The sequence below is a fragment of the Lissotriton helveticus genome, chromosome 12 (assembly GCF_964261635.1).
Source record: "Lissotriton helveticus chromosome 12, aLisHel1.1, whole genome shotgun sequence".
NCBI lineage: Eukaryota > Metazoa > Chordata > Amphibia > Caudata > Salamandridae > Lissotriton > Lissotriton helveticus.
The window spans coordinates 364758653-364775944 of NC_136073.1; the positions used below are offsets into that span (position 1 = coordinate 364758653).

At 43.1% G+C, this 17292-nt stretch overlaps 1 protein-coding gene across 1 annotated transcript in view; it reads right to left on the minus strand.

Annotated features, from left to right (window-relative positions):
• The window catches only part of ITFG1 (integrin alpha FG-GAP repeat containing 1), a 1092549-nt gene that overhangs the window by 905500 nt on the left and 169757 nt on the right, over positions 1-17292 (minus strand). Inside the window, exon 4 of the mRNA XM_078670869.1 lies at positions 1297-1354. Within this exon, the coding sequence (XP_078526995.1) occupies positions 1297-1354 (58 nt within the window). The remainder of the gene's footprint in view (positions 1-1296; positions 1355-17292) is intronic.

The following is a 17292-nucleotide window of genomic DNA, read 5'->3' on the forward strand; positions in this document are numbered from 1 at the left end:
GGTGCTCGTGTGTGTGTCTGTGTCTGTGTGAATGCGCATGCGTGTGGGAGCTTCCCAGGAGACAGCAGCTGGCCACAGCGCTCGTTCGCGTGCGCGTGGCCAGCTCTAATCGCCTCCTCGGAGAGAAAATGCGCGCGCCAGGTGCTGTCTCCTGGGAAGCAGAGTCAGCGACAAAAGATCTCCTGGCGGACACAGCGCTGACGCGCTGTTAAACGCCAGGAGACCTAAAAATGGATTGGTTGAAGTTTTAAAACTAGACACGAGTAATAAGATTCTTTGGTTTAAACACGTTAAAAGCTGGTTAATAAAATTGGGTTTATCCCATTTTTGGAGCCAGCCGGAATCATTGACTGTGTCCTCAAAGAAAATAGTTAAACTCTCTTTTTGGGCTTTTGTGAGTCATGATGCTGTATACGTTGGAGCACATGGCCCCTTAACCGAAAATTTTTTATTGATGAAAAATGTAGCCCAGTTTGAAATGTTTCTTGATGAGATTCAGCCACCATTAGCAAAAACCTTGTACTTAAAGTATAGGTACGGTATACTAAGAACTCGGGAAACCGAGTCAAAATGGGGGAACATTAGTAATGATAAATGTACCTTATGCACAAATAATGTAAGAGAAGACATTTTTCATATTTTGTTTTTCTGTCCAAGCTATGTAGAAACTAGAAGAAAATGGATAGTGCCATTGTGCCGTAACATTGGAATAATTTCACACAAGGAAGCAGGAAGAATATTAATTACGGACACTAGTCAAGTTATAGTGTTTGGTATCAGTAGATTCCTCCTGGCAGTAAAATGTATTAGACAAAAACTGTCACTGCCATTTTAAGTGTCTGGCTGTTATAAATTAGTTTAATGTTTTTTTAATTGTGTAAATATTTTAAACCTCTTTTTAACTATATTTATTGATGTATGTTTTAAGCCCACTCCCGTGACTTAGCTGTGAAGGCTCAGGGATAGTATTCGGTCATGCACTAGCACTTTTTGAAATGTACATTCTTGTACACTTGTTGATGATAATGTGGCCACGTATATTATGTATTGTGTATAAATATCATGTATTTTGTTTATCTTTTATGATGCTATTGCAACGAAATAAAGATTATTGAATTGAATTGGATATTTCTAGATCTTTTAAGGTCTTAGTGTCATCACGTCTTAAATAACTTTTTATATTCTACTATACTTCAAATTCAAACACATTGATGTAATGTAAAAGAGGTCATTCAATATCCAACACATCTTGCTTTCTAATTAAATGATTTCATTCAAGGTCTGAAATACACTTACTCCATAATTAGTGGTTCATCGATTAATGTACTATTCACTTTAGTCTTATTGTTGAGATCTGAAAACAAAACAAAGACACAAGGTTAAACACACCTTAAAAACATATCTACACATATATATACATATACATATACACACACACATATATATATATATATATATATATATATATGTTTTATTTTTAATTCACACAGTGAAATGCTACATTGAAAGAATCCTGAGTAGCCAAGCATTAATACCATTGTAAATTATTAAGATGTATAGAAATTATTTTGGAGCACCAAGTATGTGGGCATAGAAGATCCATCCACACTCTTGTTTTTTTGCACCATTGCTTCACAAGAAATGAAACACATCTTGCAGCTTCATCCCAATTCCACAGCAATGTTTCTTTTTGCACAAATACCCTCACCGCTCTGTCGAGCATTTATAGGGTACATGTTCTTTGATCCATCCTCAGTTATCAACTGTTTTTAAAAAAGACCTACACCGGTTCTTTCCCAACCACAAGAGTCGACATCTGGATGCCTGGATTGCCCCATTCACAAGCTTTAAGTCTATGAGATAACATTAATCCTAAAGCATAGAAAGTCCATATGATTTTGGGCAAATGAAGATCAGCAATCAGCCCCAACACAGCCATATGAAGGGTCAGTACAATTTCCTTTCCGAAAGCAGTCATCAATTCAGGATGCCCGGCATTGCGGAATGCAAGGATATTGCTTTCCCTCTCAAGAGTGTGTGTATTAAAGTCAATTCACTGACATGCGACACAAGTGGGATTAGCATCCAGACACTTAAACTATTTGAATCTATTACAATAGGATCCAGGATTTTAAGCTGCATGTGCCAAACACTATAGTATCTACGTACCTTTCGGGGGGATAAGGCATCAGCCCAATCCACATATTCAGAGAGAACCAGGTCAACCACCATTTTCTCCCTTTAGCTCAGTAGGGTATGTGCCACACTACATTCAAGAGTTCCATAAATCTTGGAGACCACTCTATCTATGAGTTCTTCCATTAGTAACCTAGCTTAAATCAGCGAATGATCCTATATTTCACAGCATTCAATCCTAGCTATGTAAGGCATACCAGGGATTAAGGTAATGGTAGCCCTCAGTACACCACAGGTCAAAATCCATCCAGGCTTGTCAAATAATTTGATCAAATTCCTATTCATGACTTCTCCCAGTTTCCAAATAACAAGAATATCTCTGGTTCGAAATCAATTTCACAAAGCGTACATCCACCCTCACAAAGGTGTTTACTTAGTATGTGTTAGAGGTAGTTCCCAAGTATCCAATATCCATTACAAGAAAAAAAGTGTGTGCCACTGCCCAAAACCAGACCACCAATCTTAGTGGAAGCTTTATTCAAGGGGGAGGATTTCACAATTTGTCATAACCACCAAGCAGCCTGACAAAATATTAGCACCATAAAGGCAAGGATATACCCAACTCATATGTGACTCATGCGTGGAGTGACACAGTTTCGGCAGTGAGGTTCCTGGGATCCTTGTTCCCATAACACATTTCTTAACACTGCAACAATCTTTTGGATCCTTGTTCCCATAACACATTTCTTAACACTGCAACAATCTTTTTTGTGCCTCAAGGAGCCATCACAGGATTCTCCGTAAGATATGATATTGTTTTTAACAGAGGGACACTGGCCATAAAATGACAGAACTATCTTGATCCAGTGCAATACACCCTTTTTGAACGTCTCTTGGAGCACAATTCAAAATCCCCCATTTACTTTTTTATTTGAATAAGAGAAACCTCTCTCATTCAAAGTGAGATGGCAAAAACCAAGTGGGCCAATGGACCAGTGCTTAACTGAAAAGAGAGAACATATGTTCGAAATATTAAGAAACCTCATGTACCAATCATACTTTAAAAAAAATATAGAGCAACTTAGCTTTAAGGTACCAGCGATCTGCAATGTCTAGCAAGACATGGTTTGTATAGAGCGTTATTTGGCCCTCTCTGCCTTTGCTTCAGGGAAAACACTCAATCAAGGGGTATAACTCCCCTTGATTGAGTGTTTCTAGGGTTCAATCCCTAATTCCAAGAGCATCAGGTGCAGGGGAGAACCCTTGACATGTCCTACTGACTTGAGGAAGAGCCATGCAGAAACCCATTTCCCCCACTCACTATGGTGGTTGTCAAAGTCAAAAGAAACTTTATTTCGATTGAATTTACAATCATAAAAGTACATTAAAAACAGATAATTACAACAATTTATAAAAGTTTCAATTTAAACATTTTTAGCTGAAGAATACATGACACTATGAATCAATGCATTAAGAAATCATTTAAAAAAAAAAAATCGTCTATACAGTGTCACTCTGTAAAGGGATGAGATAACAGGTTGTTCATACAGAACTGATTAGAGTCTTATGACACAGTAAGCAATAGTTGGGAATGAATTTTCAAGCATGCTTTAAGGAAGCAAGCTACAGATTTTGCGGCGGACGGGGTATCTAGATACTGAAGAGCCAAAAGAGCAGGTCTGCATCTTCTCAGACCAAATTGTCGGAGAAGAGGGACCAACCAGCGTTTACGCGGAGTCTCATAAAAATTGCAAAAAAAGGTTACATGCAAGGTAGACTGGCGGGTACATCCATCACAGGGGCAGCTGGCTAATTCGCGTGACCAATCAGAAGGCTCAGGAAGTGAAACAAGACGGTAGAATAAATCAAATCGGAACCTAGTTAAAACATATCTATCATAATTTGACAGGTAAAATGACAGATAAGGTTGGATGCCGTAGGAGGATTGTATCGTCGTTAAATGAACATTTGATTGTTTGCCAATTTCGGAACACATGCGTAAGTCTCTTAAATGGGCAACACACATATTCTTCAAAGTTTTTCTTGATATAGCCATTAGTGAGACAGGGTCAGTAAAAAATGTTGAACAATTCAGATCACTCAAGAATTTAGAAACATATAATAGCCAGGGAATCTTTTTCCAATAGGTCAACGTAAGACAATCAGTTATTAATGACCTAGTAAGGAGACATTGCTCCTGAGTCCAAATACGATGCCAAAGGAGAATCGGTTGGTATCTAATGATGTCAGTAAGATACTCCCAACCAAGCTCCATATGTATACCGTAAGTAGAAGCACTTCGGGGAAGGGCTAGTATGTATTTCAAAAAATCGTTTTCGATTATTTGGAGCTCATTAACGGGCGTGTGGCCCCATACCCCCGCTCCATAAGTGGCCACACTCATACATTTAGCTTGGTAAATTTTCAAAATTACAGCAGGGGCAGGCTTGCCCAACTTCCTTGAAAACGAAGTCAGAGCCGATGTTGTGCGCTGGAACTGCAGCTTCTTACTGGAAGTGGCAGGTTTCCAGGACAAATGATTATCAATAAGAATCCCCAGGTATGGATATGTGTTAGCAGTTTCTAACCTAGTCTTATCTATAAACAGAGGTTTGCATTTCTGGGCTTTCTTGCCAGTATACATGACAAAAGTCTTGGACTTATTTACTTTAAGTCCAAGAGAAAGCATGTATTGGCAGTACTTGTCCAGTTGAACCTGGAGATGATTCGGCGTCCTTGCCAGAATGACAGAGTCATCTGCATATAATAATGCAGGGATCGGCCGGGTGTTTATGCAGGGGAGGTCTTTGTTATCTACCAGCATCGCTTGCTCCAACCCGTTTGTATAGATGTTAAATAAGAATGGAGCAAGGACGCACCCCTGTCTAACGCCTTTTGCAATACCAAATGATTCCGAAAGCTCTCCATTGATGCCATATCTCACACATGCTTTTGCATCCGTGTATAGCTCTCGGAGAAATTTCAGGAGTGCAGGATCTACGCCCAGGTTGCTCAAAATCTCCCACAACTTGGAATGAATTACGCAGTCAAATGCGGAACTCAAGTCCACATAGACCAGATAGAGAGTACCGCCTTTGGCCCAGGCGTATTTGCCCATAAGCAGGGTCAGATTTAAGGCCTGTTCGACAGTACCCAATCCCTCCTGGAAACCGAACTGTAAGTCGGTTATGATCTTATTCTCCGAGGCCCAGTCCCGAAGACGTTCCAAGATTAGTCTTCCGGCGACCTTACCCAGAGAATCCAGGAGGGAAATGGGTCTGTAGCAGGCTGGGTTATCGCGGTCTCCCTTTTTGAATATGGGTAGAAGGACAGAAGAGGACCAGGAATCAATGAGGCCAATCTGAGAGACTGCGGACATAACCTGCGTAACGATTGGGGACCATAAGTCCAAATTACTCACAAAGATGTCAAGTGGCACGCCATCAGGGCCGGGGGCTTTATCAGTCTTAGAGGAAGTCAACGCAGCGGTCACCTCCACAAGGTCGAAGTGGAGGTCAATGGGATAGATATTATTATCGCTTATAGGGGCTGCCTCCCCAGATCTGGAACTCTCGGTTGTTAGAGTAGGGTCCCCAAAAATCTGAGAGTAATGGGCTACCCATTTTTCGGCAGGTACTGCCACATCCAGATGGCGAGTGGCAGTCGCATCAGCTAGAAAAGGGGCCCTAACTGTTCGTCAAAACAAGGTGGTGTCCTTGTTTAATGTGCTCCGGTGCAATTGGGCCCAAAGGTTGTTTTTTATTTCCCGTTTGCGGGTTTTTTGAGCCAACTTATAGTTTCTTCTTAGAGAGGCTATTAGGGGCATGTCCCTAACTTGATTATGTAGAGCACTTTTTAGTGCACAAAGGGCTTTTCGGCAATGGGAATCAAACCACCCCCTGGAGTCCTTGTCGTGGATCTTGTGTTGGCGTGTAAGCTCTTGTCGTATAGTTTCTAAGATCTTGGCAAAGCTAGAGAGGATCAGCTGGGGGAGATGATGTCTCCTCCAAACAGTGGTAAATTAAGGGAAGGGTTTTTTGAATAATATCGCCAATGACCTCTGTGGGGTTAATCTTTGACCATTTTACAGTGTAGCCGTTGATTTTGCCCATCTCCAGGGAATGCTGCATTAAAAGACTTGTTTTTGAACAAACTGGGGAGGGAATATTTAATATTGTGGTGATGCTATTGGAGTAGTGATCGCTAGAGGGATCGGTACCAGTTATAAAGTTTCTTAAGCGGTTGTTTAAAGATTGGGAACACAATATAAAATCAATAATAGTAGAAAAACCTCTACCGTGAAAGGTCGGCTTAAACTCAGCATGGGGACTCACTAATTCGTTCGCAAATTCAAGTTCAAGAGCAAAAAGACAGTTATTTAGAGCAGCCCCGGTAGTACAATGTGCAAAGTGGGCCAGGGGGACATCATGCTCATCTTGAAGCCCGCAGATACCTTTTTTGTATTGGTTACATAGGTTGTTGTATAGCTCCTATATATCCTTATATCGTGTTAAGTTAGCATAGGTACATTTGAGATTTAAACGCCATTTTTCCTTTCTTGCAACTTCTGCACACGACCCTTAATTGTTGACTTAGCTTTCAACCTAGTGGTTTGCCGTGGTGTATGTGAGAATAATATGTTATTGCTCTGATATCAGTTTTGTTTAATAAACCATGTCTGCACGGAGAGTGCTGAAGTTTCAGGAGCAACACGATATGGAATTGTTATGAGGTCTGATCTCCACGCCTTCATAGTCATAACACAAGTGCAGCCTTTGCCAACTTGGGCTTGAGGCGGGATTGATATTGCTTTGCACGAGAATTGTTAACACACTTGATGCGGTGCACATGCAGAGAGAGCTGGTGTATGCTGATGTGATTCCTTCATGCTAGGACACTAAGGTATGGGCCCGCCCTAAAACAACCCAAAGAGACCTTCTTAGCTAATAATATAATATATGTGTCAGGGAGGGTGAGATATAAGTGTTGTTAACTCTTATTCATTACAGCATGTTAACATGCTGTCACCATTCGCTTTTTATGTCTAAGTAACTATGCTGATAATTTTGCTACTGATAATAAGTATACTTGTATTATCAAAGATACTGCGCCTGAGAAGACGGCATTAGTAAATAAACATTTCAAATGCACATGTGTCTTCTTGACTCCATGTTCTGGTTTGTAATGATAATATAACGAAAGAGTGTTCATGAGTCCCACGTACCCTGAGGTACTGTAAGTTCATGTTCTGGTTTGTCTAAACATTGGGTGTTTGATATGTCCAATGAGACACTGTAGCTAGCTCGGTAAGGGGTGAGTTGGTTGCTAAGGTAAGTTTTGGGACATCCTAATTTGCCGAGGTTCCACTCCTCTGTGCACAGTTCTGTGTGAGTACAGAAACCCTGCAACATGGCGCCCAACGTTTTCGGTGGTCTTATATCATGACACTCGAGTAGTTTATCGTTCATGCCTTAACCCCTTCACGTCCGTTTCCGGAAAACGGGGTGTTGGTGAAACCTACCTATTTTTTGAAATAGGTCTTTATTCAAGCTTGATTCTTACTTAAACGGTTTCTTTGAATTACTACCCAGTTGTGCTACAAAGTATTCTTTGTGTTTTCTTGTTTCCGATTCTGTGATGGCGGCTGCGGTGGCTATTGCACAGCATAGTCGCGTAGCGGTACGCAACCATCTTCAGACGTACCAGGTCCCAGTAGATGGGATGGCTGTGATTTTCGTGGTAAGTGCAGATCCGGCGTTTCCTTACGAGTTGTTTTACTCTTGGGTTACGTTTCCGGCTGTGGACGCTAATTCTGGTTTGTACCACTCCTACACCGCCTCGGATGTCCCGGCTGAATATACGCCATACAGGGCATTGGAAATACCTATTGATCATTGGCAGCATCGAGTTTGGTTTGATGGCGCCCTCCCCCACTCTTTGTCCCGTGCGAGGTTAGGTCCACTCTCAATTCCAGGTACTAATTGGCCTGCATTGGGTGGCTTTACCCCGCACCCGAATCACGGGGCTTGTACCCTGGCAGAAATTCGCAGGCTACATGTAGTTTCCATTTCCGTGATTCGTGCTTTAGTGCAATACATTGGTCGACATCTTCCTGGTGGTCCCCAGGGGGGTGCGGCCGCTCCCATGGAACGAGGCGGAATGCGTCTCAATCCAGTGATGGTAAATTCGGTTTTTGGTGCGCGTCCTGTTGACAACGATGACTTCCCATTCTGGCTAGCAGAGAAGTTTGATCAACTGGAAGCGGTTTTTCCGAATTCTACTCCGGCTGATAAACATAGAATGTTAACGATTACTCTACCGAAGGATATTACTCCTGAACTTGCTGACTGTGACAGCTGGGGAAAAACATTTGCGGCAGTTTATACAAGGTGCTTCGGCACCCCGTCTATGACTGCCCTGCCTGAAATCGTTAGACGTGTTCAGAATGATCACGGTCCAGAGGCAGCGGTTGAATTGGGTATGCGCCTGTGTGGTTCATTTGAGATTGTAAGTGATCTCATTCTCTCCAATGTTAAAGGAGATGCAGTTAACTTTCAGGTGTCGAATGCTTTGGCTGCTCTGCCCGATGCCGACAAACCCCGCCAGTTAGCAAAGATTGTGGTGGCCGCTTATAAAACGATTGGCCGCACAAGTAGAGGTCTGAAATATTTTCCAGTAAAGGAGAAAAAACAACCACAGGGACAATCTGCAGTGACAGATGCCCAGCCCAAGTCCAAGAAATCGAATTGGCCTAAAAAACAGACACAGGGGAAGCAGACAATGCAGACTCAGGGTACTTTTCCTGCAATACAAGCTCCTGCGCCATCCGAAAAAGTTTATGATTTGCGCGACCGCGCGATGATTAAATCACCTGATCGTTTTCAGGGTTCTGATCAACGCTCTCCTCGTTCCTTTCAGGACACATCGGCCCAGAAGACCGGTGGAGGAGGAGGGGGGGGTGGACGTGGACGTGGTGGCCAACAAGGACGTGGTCAGTCCCGCCAGACAGACGGCGCAGTGAAGCAGGAGGATTCTACGCCTAGGCGTCCGCAGTTTGCGAAAAATAAGTCGCAGCCTTAACAGCGCATCGATATGCCACAGATAGTGAGAACGCGGCTTCGGAATATGACGTGGGCTCTGACCTTGCTGGACAGCGCGGCGGAGATAACCATAGTCAGAGAGGCGCTGCGTCCACTACTGAGGGTGACAGCGACTGATGTCTACGTTGTGATAGAAACAGCGGATACGAGACTTGCTCCCCCTGAAAGACTATATGAAATTGTCCTGTTAATTGAAGGTGACATACAGCGTACCGTTAAAGGTGTATTTTGGGAGAATCTGTCTTCTACATATGATATTTTACTTTCGGAGGCTGACTGGCCCCCACCTTTTGTGCTCGCGGCGCCGCGAGGGGAGGAGGTGATCCTACCCAGTTTCGCGAACACTGTCTCGAAAGAGCATGCGCAGCATTTTGCAGAAGAGTGGGCTCGGGCTCTCGCGCCGGCTCTGTACCGTAACCAATGTGGTTGGGATAGATTGTCGCCTTGCCACGAAATACCGTTGCGGTCTCAGCCGCAGCCTCAACCTCAATATCCCATTCGGCGTGAAGCAAAATCTTCCGTCGCGGAAATCCTTGAACAATTGGAATATCAGGGAGTTATTGAAACGTGTGTGTCACCGATGAATAATCCCCTTTTTACTGTGAACAAACCTGACGGATCATATCGTTTGGTTTTGGATTACCGGCATTTAAACTCGCATTGCCGTAACTGTGCTGTACAGAATACCCACGGCTCTGCCCTAGTGGATAGTCTCGTGCGTAAGCGTTTCAAGACAACGCTTGACATATCCAATGGTTTTTATGCCCACAGATTGGACAGCTTTAGCTCCCAATGGACCAGTTTTACGAGCGCTGGAGTCCAAAAGCAATTCCGGCGTCTTCCAATGGGCTACAAGAATAGTCCTGGTATATTTACCGCTCGAATTGTCTCTATTCTGGAGGCACTCGACCCTGATGCTTTTTCGTATGTGGATGACATATATCTCACAGACGACGATATTTGGGAGCATCTGTGTCGTGTAAATTCTGTTGTTTGCAACTTCGCAGACATGGGTTACAAATTTAACTTTGCAAAATCGCACATTGCTGAACACACAGTGTTGTTTTTGGGCTATGAGCTCAACAATGAAGGTAGAGGTTTGGCTCCTCACTTCTTAGAGAAGTGCGCACAATTGCGCGCTCCAACAACACTGAAAAAATTACAATCTTTACTGGGCTTTTTGAATTTCGGCAGAACTTACATTCCGGAATATGCCCAGCGTATCAAGCCTTTGTATGCTTTGATACAACCAACTTTCTCGAAATCATGCTGGCTGCCTGAGCATTCAGCCATTTTGCAATCCTTGCAGGCTGATCTGCTCGCTTCTAAATATTTACTGACTCGTGATAACCACACCAACCTGGTAATAAGAATAATTCCTGGGACGGTGGGTTTCACGTACCTCACTTTTAATGAAGGTGACACGGTACCTATTGCTTACAAGTCACACTTGTACACTTCGGCTGAGATGCGGTTTCCCACAGTGGAAAAGGTTTTAACTGCTGTACAGATGGCAATTCTAAAAGAACGAGCACTGTCTCAGGGGAAACGCATGCTAGTGGTAACACCCTGTCCTCACTTGGAGGCAGTCACGAAAGCCAGTGTACCGAATTCAAAGGCTTTGCACCCTCGGTGGATTCAGTGGGCAGCGTCATTGTCATCCACGGATGTCATGTTTATTTTTGACGCTTCCTTACGGTCGCAGGAGTACTTGCAGTATGAATTCGTTCATCCTGCTCCTCTGGCGATGCGACCTTTGGAGGACTTCCATTGCATCATTTACACTGATGGGTCGGCGCAGGTTGCGCATGGCTCTAAACATGCCTACGTTTCCGCATGCGCCATTGTGGTCGGTGCTATGTTGAATGATGAGTTCATTTCCAGGGAGGTACACACGTTGCCCCTGGGCGATTGCACCGCACAATTGGCAGAGCTTCGTGCTCTCTTACTAGCTTTGGAGTACGCAGATCCAAGTGTTACTACTCTAATTGTAAGTGATTCTTATTACTGTGTCCAGTCTTACAATGAAAACTTGTTCTTTTGGATTCAAAATGATTTTCATGATTCCAAGGGTAGCACAATAAAACATAAAATGATCTGGGTTCGAGTGGCAGAGCTTAAGGCTATGTTGCCACTCGTTTATGTGATTCATACTCTCGGTCATCAGCGCGTAGGAGTTCACGCTGTTGGCAACTCGCTTGCTGATGAAGCAGCGAAATCAGCAGTATCTACATACTTAGTTGCAGCAGTTACTAGGTCTAAATCCAAGATTGATAGCGACATCTTGGCAGCGATTGCTGCCTCTGAGAAGGGAAGTAAACATCCTGCGGGATTCCCTTCGAAGTATAAATACCACTTAAGTCCCGAAAAGGTTCCTTTTGTGACAATTCCTGATGTTGGAGAACGGCTGATTCCCAACTCGGATCGCAGAGCAGACTTGATTACAGCGGCTCATGAAGGTGTGGCGTCTGCGCATGCGGGCGTCTCGGCAACTGTAACTCAATTACAATTACGTTTCTGGTGGCGGGGACTGTACAAACAGACGCGTGAATATGTCCTTCTTTGTGACATCTGCCAGCAGATTAAACCTTCAACTGCTACGCGTCCGCCTCAGACTCAGTTGTACATTTCTAATAAACCGCTAGGCTGTGTTTATTTAGATCACTGCGGTCCATTTTCATCTGATACTGCGTATAAATACATCTTAGTAGCAGTTGACTCATGCACACGCTTTGTGTGGGTATGGCCACATCGCAGCGCTGATTCACGGACTGTCATTAGAGATTTGCGTATCTTTATAGGGATTTTTGCCTGTGGTACCTTCCATTCGGATCAGGGTCCGGCTTTCGCCTCTAAGGCGTATAAGGATGCCATGACTTCGATGGGGGTCCAAGTCAAGTTTTCGTCACCCTACAGACCTGAGGGTAATAGTGTAGTTGAACGAATGAACCGTGATTTAAAGCAATCTTTGACAGCCCGAGTTATAGGCACTGGCAGAAACTGGCTGGCTCACCTCTATGGCGTGCAGCGTGCTCTTAATAATCTCCCTAGAAGGTCTCTGGGTGGGCGGACCCCATACGAAATGCTCTTTGGCATCAAGATGTACGTCCCTGACCTTGACGGTCTAGACTCAGTGGTTCGCGCCACTTCCTTTGACGCAGATGAACATTGCAATGTTTTACAGAATCTACAAAAGACCAGAGACACTCTTGCAAAGGAACATTTGCCCTCCACATCGGATGATGCGTTGCAGATCCCGGTAGTTGGCTGGCTACCCCAAGTTGGCGAACTGGTTCGAGAGAAGATCGACAACAAGAAAGAGTTTGGTCCCTCCTATCGGGCTCCAGTCCCAGTGCTTGGAGTGAAGGGCACAAGAACAGTCATTCTACCACCACTTCCAGGTCGTAAGGAAAACAGGTTTATTTCTATTGACAATGTCAAGATACACAGAGTGGCCGATTCTTCTTAGCATGACACCGGCTGTTTCCTGTCCTTCCATTGTGAGAAATTCAATTATGCCCACTGCTTCTAATAATGAACCTGAGGTGGCCATCGAATTACCTGCTGTTTCCAGTCCATTATTGAATAATTTACCAGGAACTAACCTTGATGAGACAGACTATACATACCCCACTGATTTGTCCATGCCTGACCTGCAAGCTCGTTTAGCCACGGAATCCAGATTTTCATTTGACTCTGCTTCCCTTGCCTCGAAAAAACCCTCTAAAATTGCAGTATATGCTAGCCTGTTTAAAAAACATTTTTTGATACCTCCTTGGATATACATTTGGCTGGTCCTTTTTTCAGTTTACCTTTTTATGTCAATTGGTTTTGTGTTTTATTTTTTTCGGATTATGAATGGACACTATGTCGAGGAGAGAACTTGCATTACTCATTTAAATGGAACATTGGCCCCACTTTCCTCTTCACATTCTACACACAGATTAAAAAGAGACTTGACTTTGGTTAACATCACAGCATGGCCTGTTCTGGATGGAATCGCGTGGGATGCAGTTCGTTTTCAGATTCATGGTCCAACGGAAGTCGTTAATGTTCCTAATGTACTGAGAGTTAATATGGGGGATGTGGTGAAACAAAACATTCGTTCTGATGATTGGGATGTTAATGCTGTGGAAAGTTTGTTTTCTGATTTGAAATACTATGCTGCTTTTGATGCTGAGGATTTATATTTAGAATCTGCTAATTATGGTGAATTGTTCTGTTACCAACATTATGGCAATCACTTCTTACACAAGACATCTTCCCGAAGGGATGCAGTTAATTTTACTCAGTGGGAACATTGCCCAGCACCTACACAAGGGAGTTCAGAAACGTTTCTTAAAAAGTATACTTATTTCACTGACTTTAATCAGTCCAATCCCGAGTCATTTTATTTTAAATTTAACAAACAGCCACTGTCCAAGGTTCGACTTACAAATACAAAATTGTTGTATTCGAAGGCCTTCCTAGATCAATTAGTTACTGGGGGGTATGAGTTATGGAAGGATACCATAGACCTTAAATCAGTTTGGGGCTCAAGGGCTTGGCAGGTACGAGGCACTGAGGCTTTGCACCGTGCATGTCTCATCCCAAATCATATGTGGTTTTTAAATGAAACCATTTCCCAGACCACATGCTTTGGATTGGCTACATCTAAAAGGTTGAACACCCCGTCTTTCCCGGAGTTGGAGGAATATGAGAATTGGAGTAATTTTACTAAATTGTCCATTAGAGAAATACAGGCTCTGCTTCTGAATTCCTCCTTTAACATTTCCAGTATGAATCCCAAGGGTTGGCTGCTTTGGCACCGTAGTGCTGATTCTTGCCAAAAAAGATTTTTAAATATAACTGACGGTTTTAAGACTGTTAGATCTGATCCCCGTTTTGATTTGAGTCATACTGTCACCTCTTACTCTGTGGGCAAGTTGTGTCAAGCTTGGCTGAAACATTCAACTTTACCTGCGGTTAAGTATCACCTTTCCAAACTGAATGCAGACGTGGATTTGAATGATTTCATTAAAGGCCCAGCTAGTGGCAGGTCGAAAAGATGGTTATATGGGGTTTACAATGAACTTTGGAAACTCTCACAGATTGAGGCTGCTTCACGCCTTAGGGCTATTGATCAGGCGAATCTTGAGAAAGTGCTTGCAGTTGTTGACAATAGCATTAACGTGCTTTCCTCTAGAATTTACACATTAGATAATATTGTGTCGTCTGTTGTTGATATTGTGCATGATGAAGTGTCTGTATTATACCATGGTCAAAATCAATTACGGTCAATCATGCAGTTTGCATGGACACTTCAGACTCTGAAAATGGGTAAAGTTCCCTGGGGATACATGAACGTTTCCTCTTTATTTGCACCGTTTAATTTGACAGACAAACAACGCTTGCTTTCGATGCGTGATGCTTCCTTTTCTATGCTACATATTGAAAGGTTGGAATCTTTACCTTTTTCTGTGGCAGAAGCCACTGCTGCTACGTGGCTTATCCACGGTTTAATAACGCTGCCTTTTGCTTTATATAAGTTTTCAAATTGTATGAAATATGTGCCAATAGGTCGTTTTGAACCCTTAGGTAGCGGTTTTCTTCATGAGGTCTGGTCACTCCCATACACATACAGATGTTTCAAGGATGAACAAGAAGTTTATCTAACAGGGGATGAGTGTACTGAGACGCCAGATCATTCTTTAATGTGTAGACACATACAGTTACACGGTTCATGTAACAAGGACAGACCGAATATGGCTTGCGTTTTACAGGGCACGCCAGTTCCTGCTGTCATCCCCACGTTTAAATTGTTAGAGAATGGTAGTTATTTAATGCTCAATAATGAAAACTGTTGTGGTTTAATTAAAGGTATAGCTTTCATAGTAACGGTTAGTGAGCGAGTTATTTGCTGCAGAAATGTTCTTTATCCTCCCACACGTGTACATAGGGAGTCTTCCATTTGGCCACAGATACCGACCTTGGGAGCAGAATTCAGCGGCATGGCTAGAATAAGAGCTCTATTGTCCCAGAAAGAGGTGGCCTTGAGCTCGGCCCGTGAAACTTTCGTGCTTCACATTGCTAACACCCGTACGGAGGTTCAGGCTCTATTAAACACTGATTTGCCTTTGCATTTCGGAGCCATGGTCCGTTCTATCTTTAACGCATCCTCCACAACGGGCCTAGCACATTTTTTTAAAGTTGTGAGCGGTGGTCTCGTGACTTCCTTTGAGAAGATTTTTGGAGTCATCCCTGCCTTCTTCCATTCTATTTTTTCGTCCTTATTTGGAGGGTTCCCATTTTTACTTGCATTAGCGGCTGGCGCATTGGTGGTTTTCTGCCTTTTTAAATATGGATGCCCTTCCTGTGCAAGACCACGCACAGCTGCTACTGACGCGTTTTCGCAACCGCATGCTTGATTATTATGGCACACTGCCGTTAGCGACTCTAAGCACGGCGTTTGGATTATCTTTTCGGTTCTCCTATTTCACCTGTGTCCAGCCTGTATTTCGCTGCCTGACCTGTGATTTCCTTTGGGCCATTGATTTGTGTCTCTGCGGACCAGTATCTTCTGACGTCGATTTTGATCAACTGATGAGTCCTATCATTGCTCACGAGTTGGTTTGTTCTGACGAAAGGATTATGGCCTTGGCGGTGGCACATGGACTAATGGGTCCCTGGGATGTGTTGTCGGCAGCGCAAACTTTCTTGGAACTAAGTTTTCTTGAGAACCCACCGAGCTGTCCTCTGATGGTTATAGAGGATCCGGTGCTGGAGGATCACGTATGTTCCTTTCATCTTTTGAATTGGATGGCTGAACTGTTTTCGGATGAGGACAGTGACTTCCTCCTGGAGGCTGTTGCAGCTTACTTTTCATATACAGTCTTATCATAAGACACTGCCTCAAATTGACATGCTGATTGATAGCATTTCCTTGATTTTATTGACTTTTGGTCAAGACATTTTATTTTTGCTTGCCTATTGGCTTGAGCCACATTATATTGGCTATTTTTTAGCATTAGTTTTTATAATTGAATTTTTATTCATGCTCGTTTATAAATGGATTCTGCTCTCATGTGATGGCACTTCTGTTACCTTATTTAGTCCGTTCTCGGATCATGGGGGGGTGTTGTATAGCTCCTATATATCCTTATATCGTGTTAAGTTAGCATAGGTACATTTGAGATTTAAACGCCATTTTTCCTTTCTTGCAACTTCTGCACACGACCCTTAATTGTTGACTTAGCTTTCAACCTAGTGGTTTGCCGTGGTGTATGTGAGAATAATATGTTATTGCTCTGATATCAGTTTTGTTTAATAAACCATGTCTGCACGGAGAGTGCTGAAGTTTCAGGAGCAACACGATATGGAATTGTTATGAGGTCTGATCTCCACGCCTTCATAGTCATAACACAAGTGCAGCCTTTGCCAACTTGGGCTTGAGGCGGGATTGATATTGCTTTGCACGAGAATTGTTAACACACTTGATGCGGTGCACATGCAGAGAGAGCTGGTGTATGCTGATGTGATTCCTTCATGCTAGGACACTAAGGTATGGGCCCGCCCTAAAACAACCCAAAGAGACCTTCTTAGCTAATAATATAATATATGTGTCAGGGAGGGTGAGATATAAGTGTTGTTAACTCTTATTCATTACAGCATGTTAACATGCTGTCACCATTCGCTTTTTATGTCTTAGTAACTATGCTGATAATTTTGCTACTGATAATAAGTATACTTGTATTATCAAAGATACTGCGCCTGAGAAGACGGCATTAGTAAATAAACATTTCAAATGCACATGTGTCTTCTTGACTCCATGTTCTGGTTTGTAATGATAATATAACGAAAGAGTGTTCATGAGTCCCACGTACCCTGAGGTACTGTAAGTTCATGTTCTGGTTTGTCTAAACATTGGGTGTTTGATATGTCCAATGAGACACTGTAGCTAGCTCGGTAAGGGGTGAGTTGGTTGCTAAGGTAAGTTTTGGGACATCCTAATTTGCCGAGGTTCCACTCCTCTGTGCACAGTTCTGTGTGAGTACAGAAACCCTGCAACAAGGTAAAC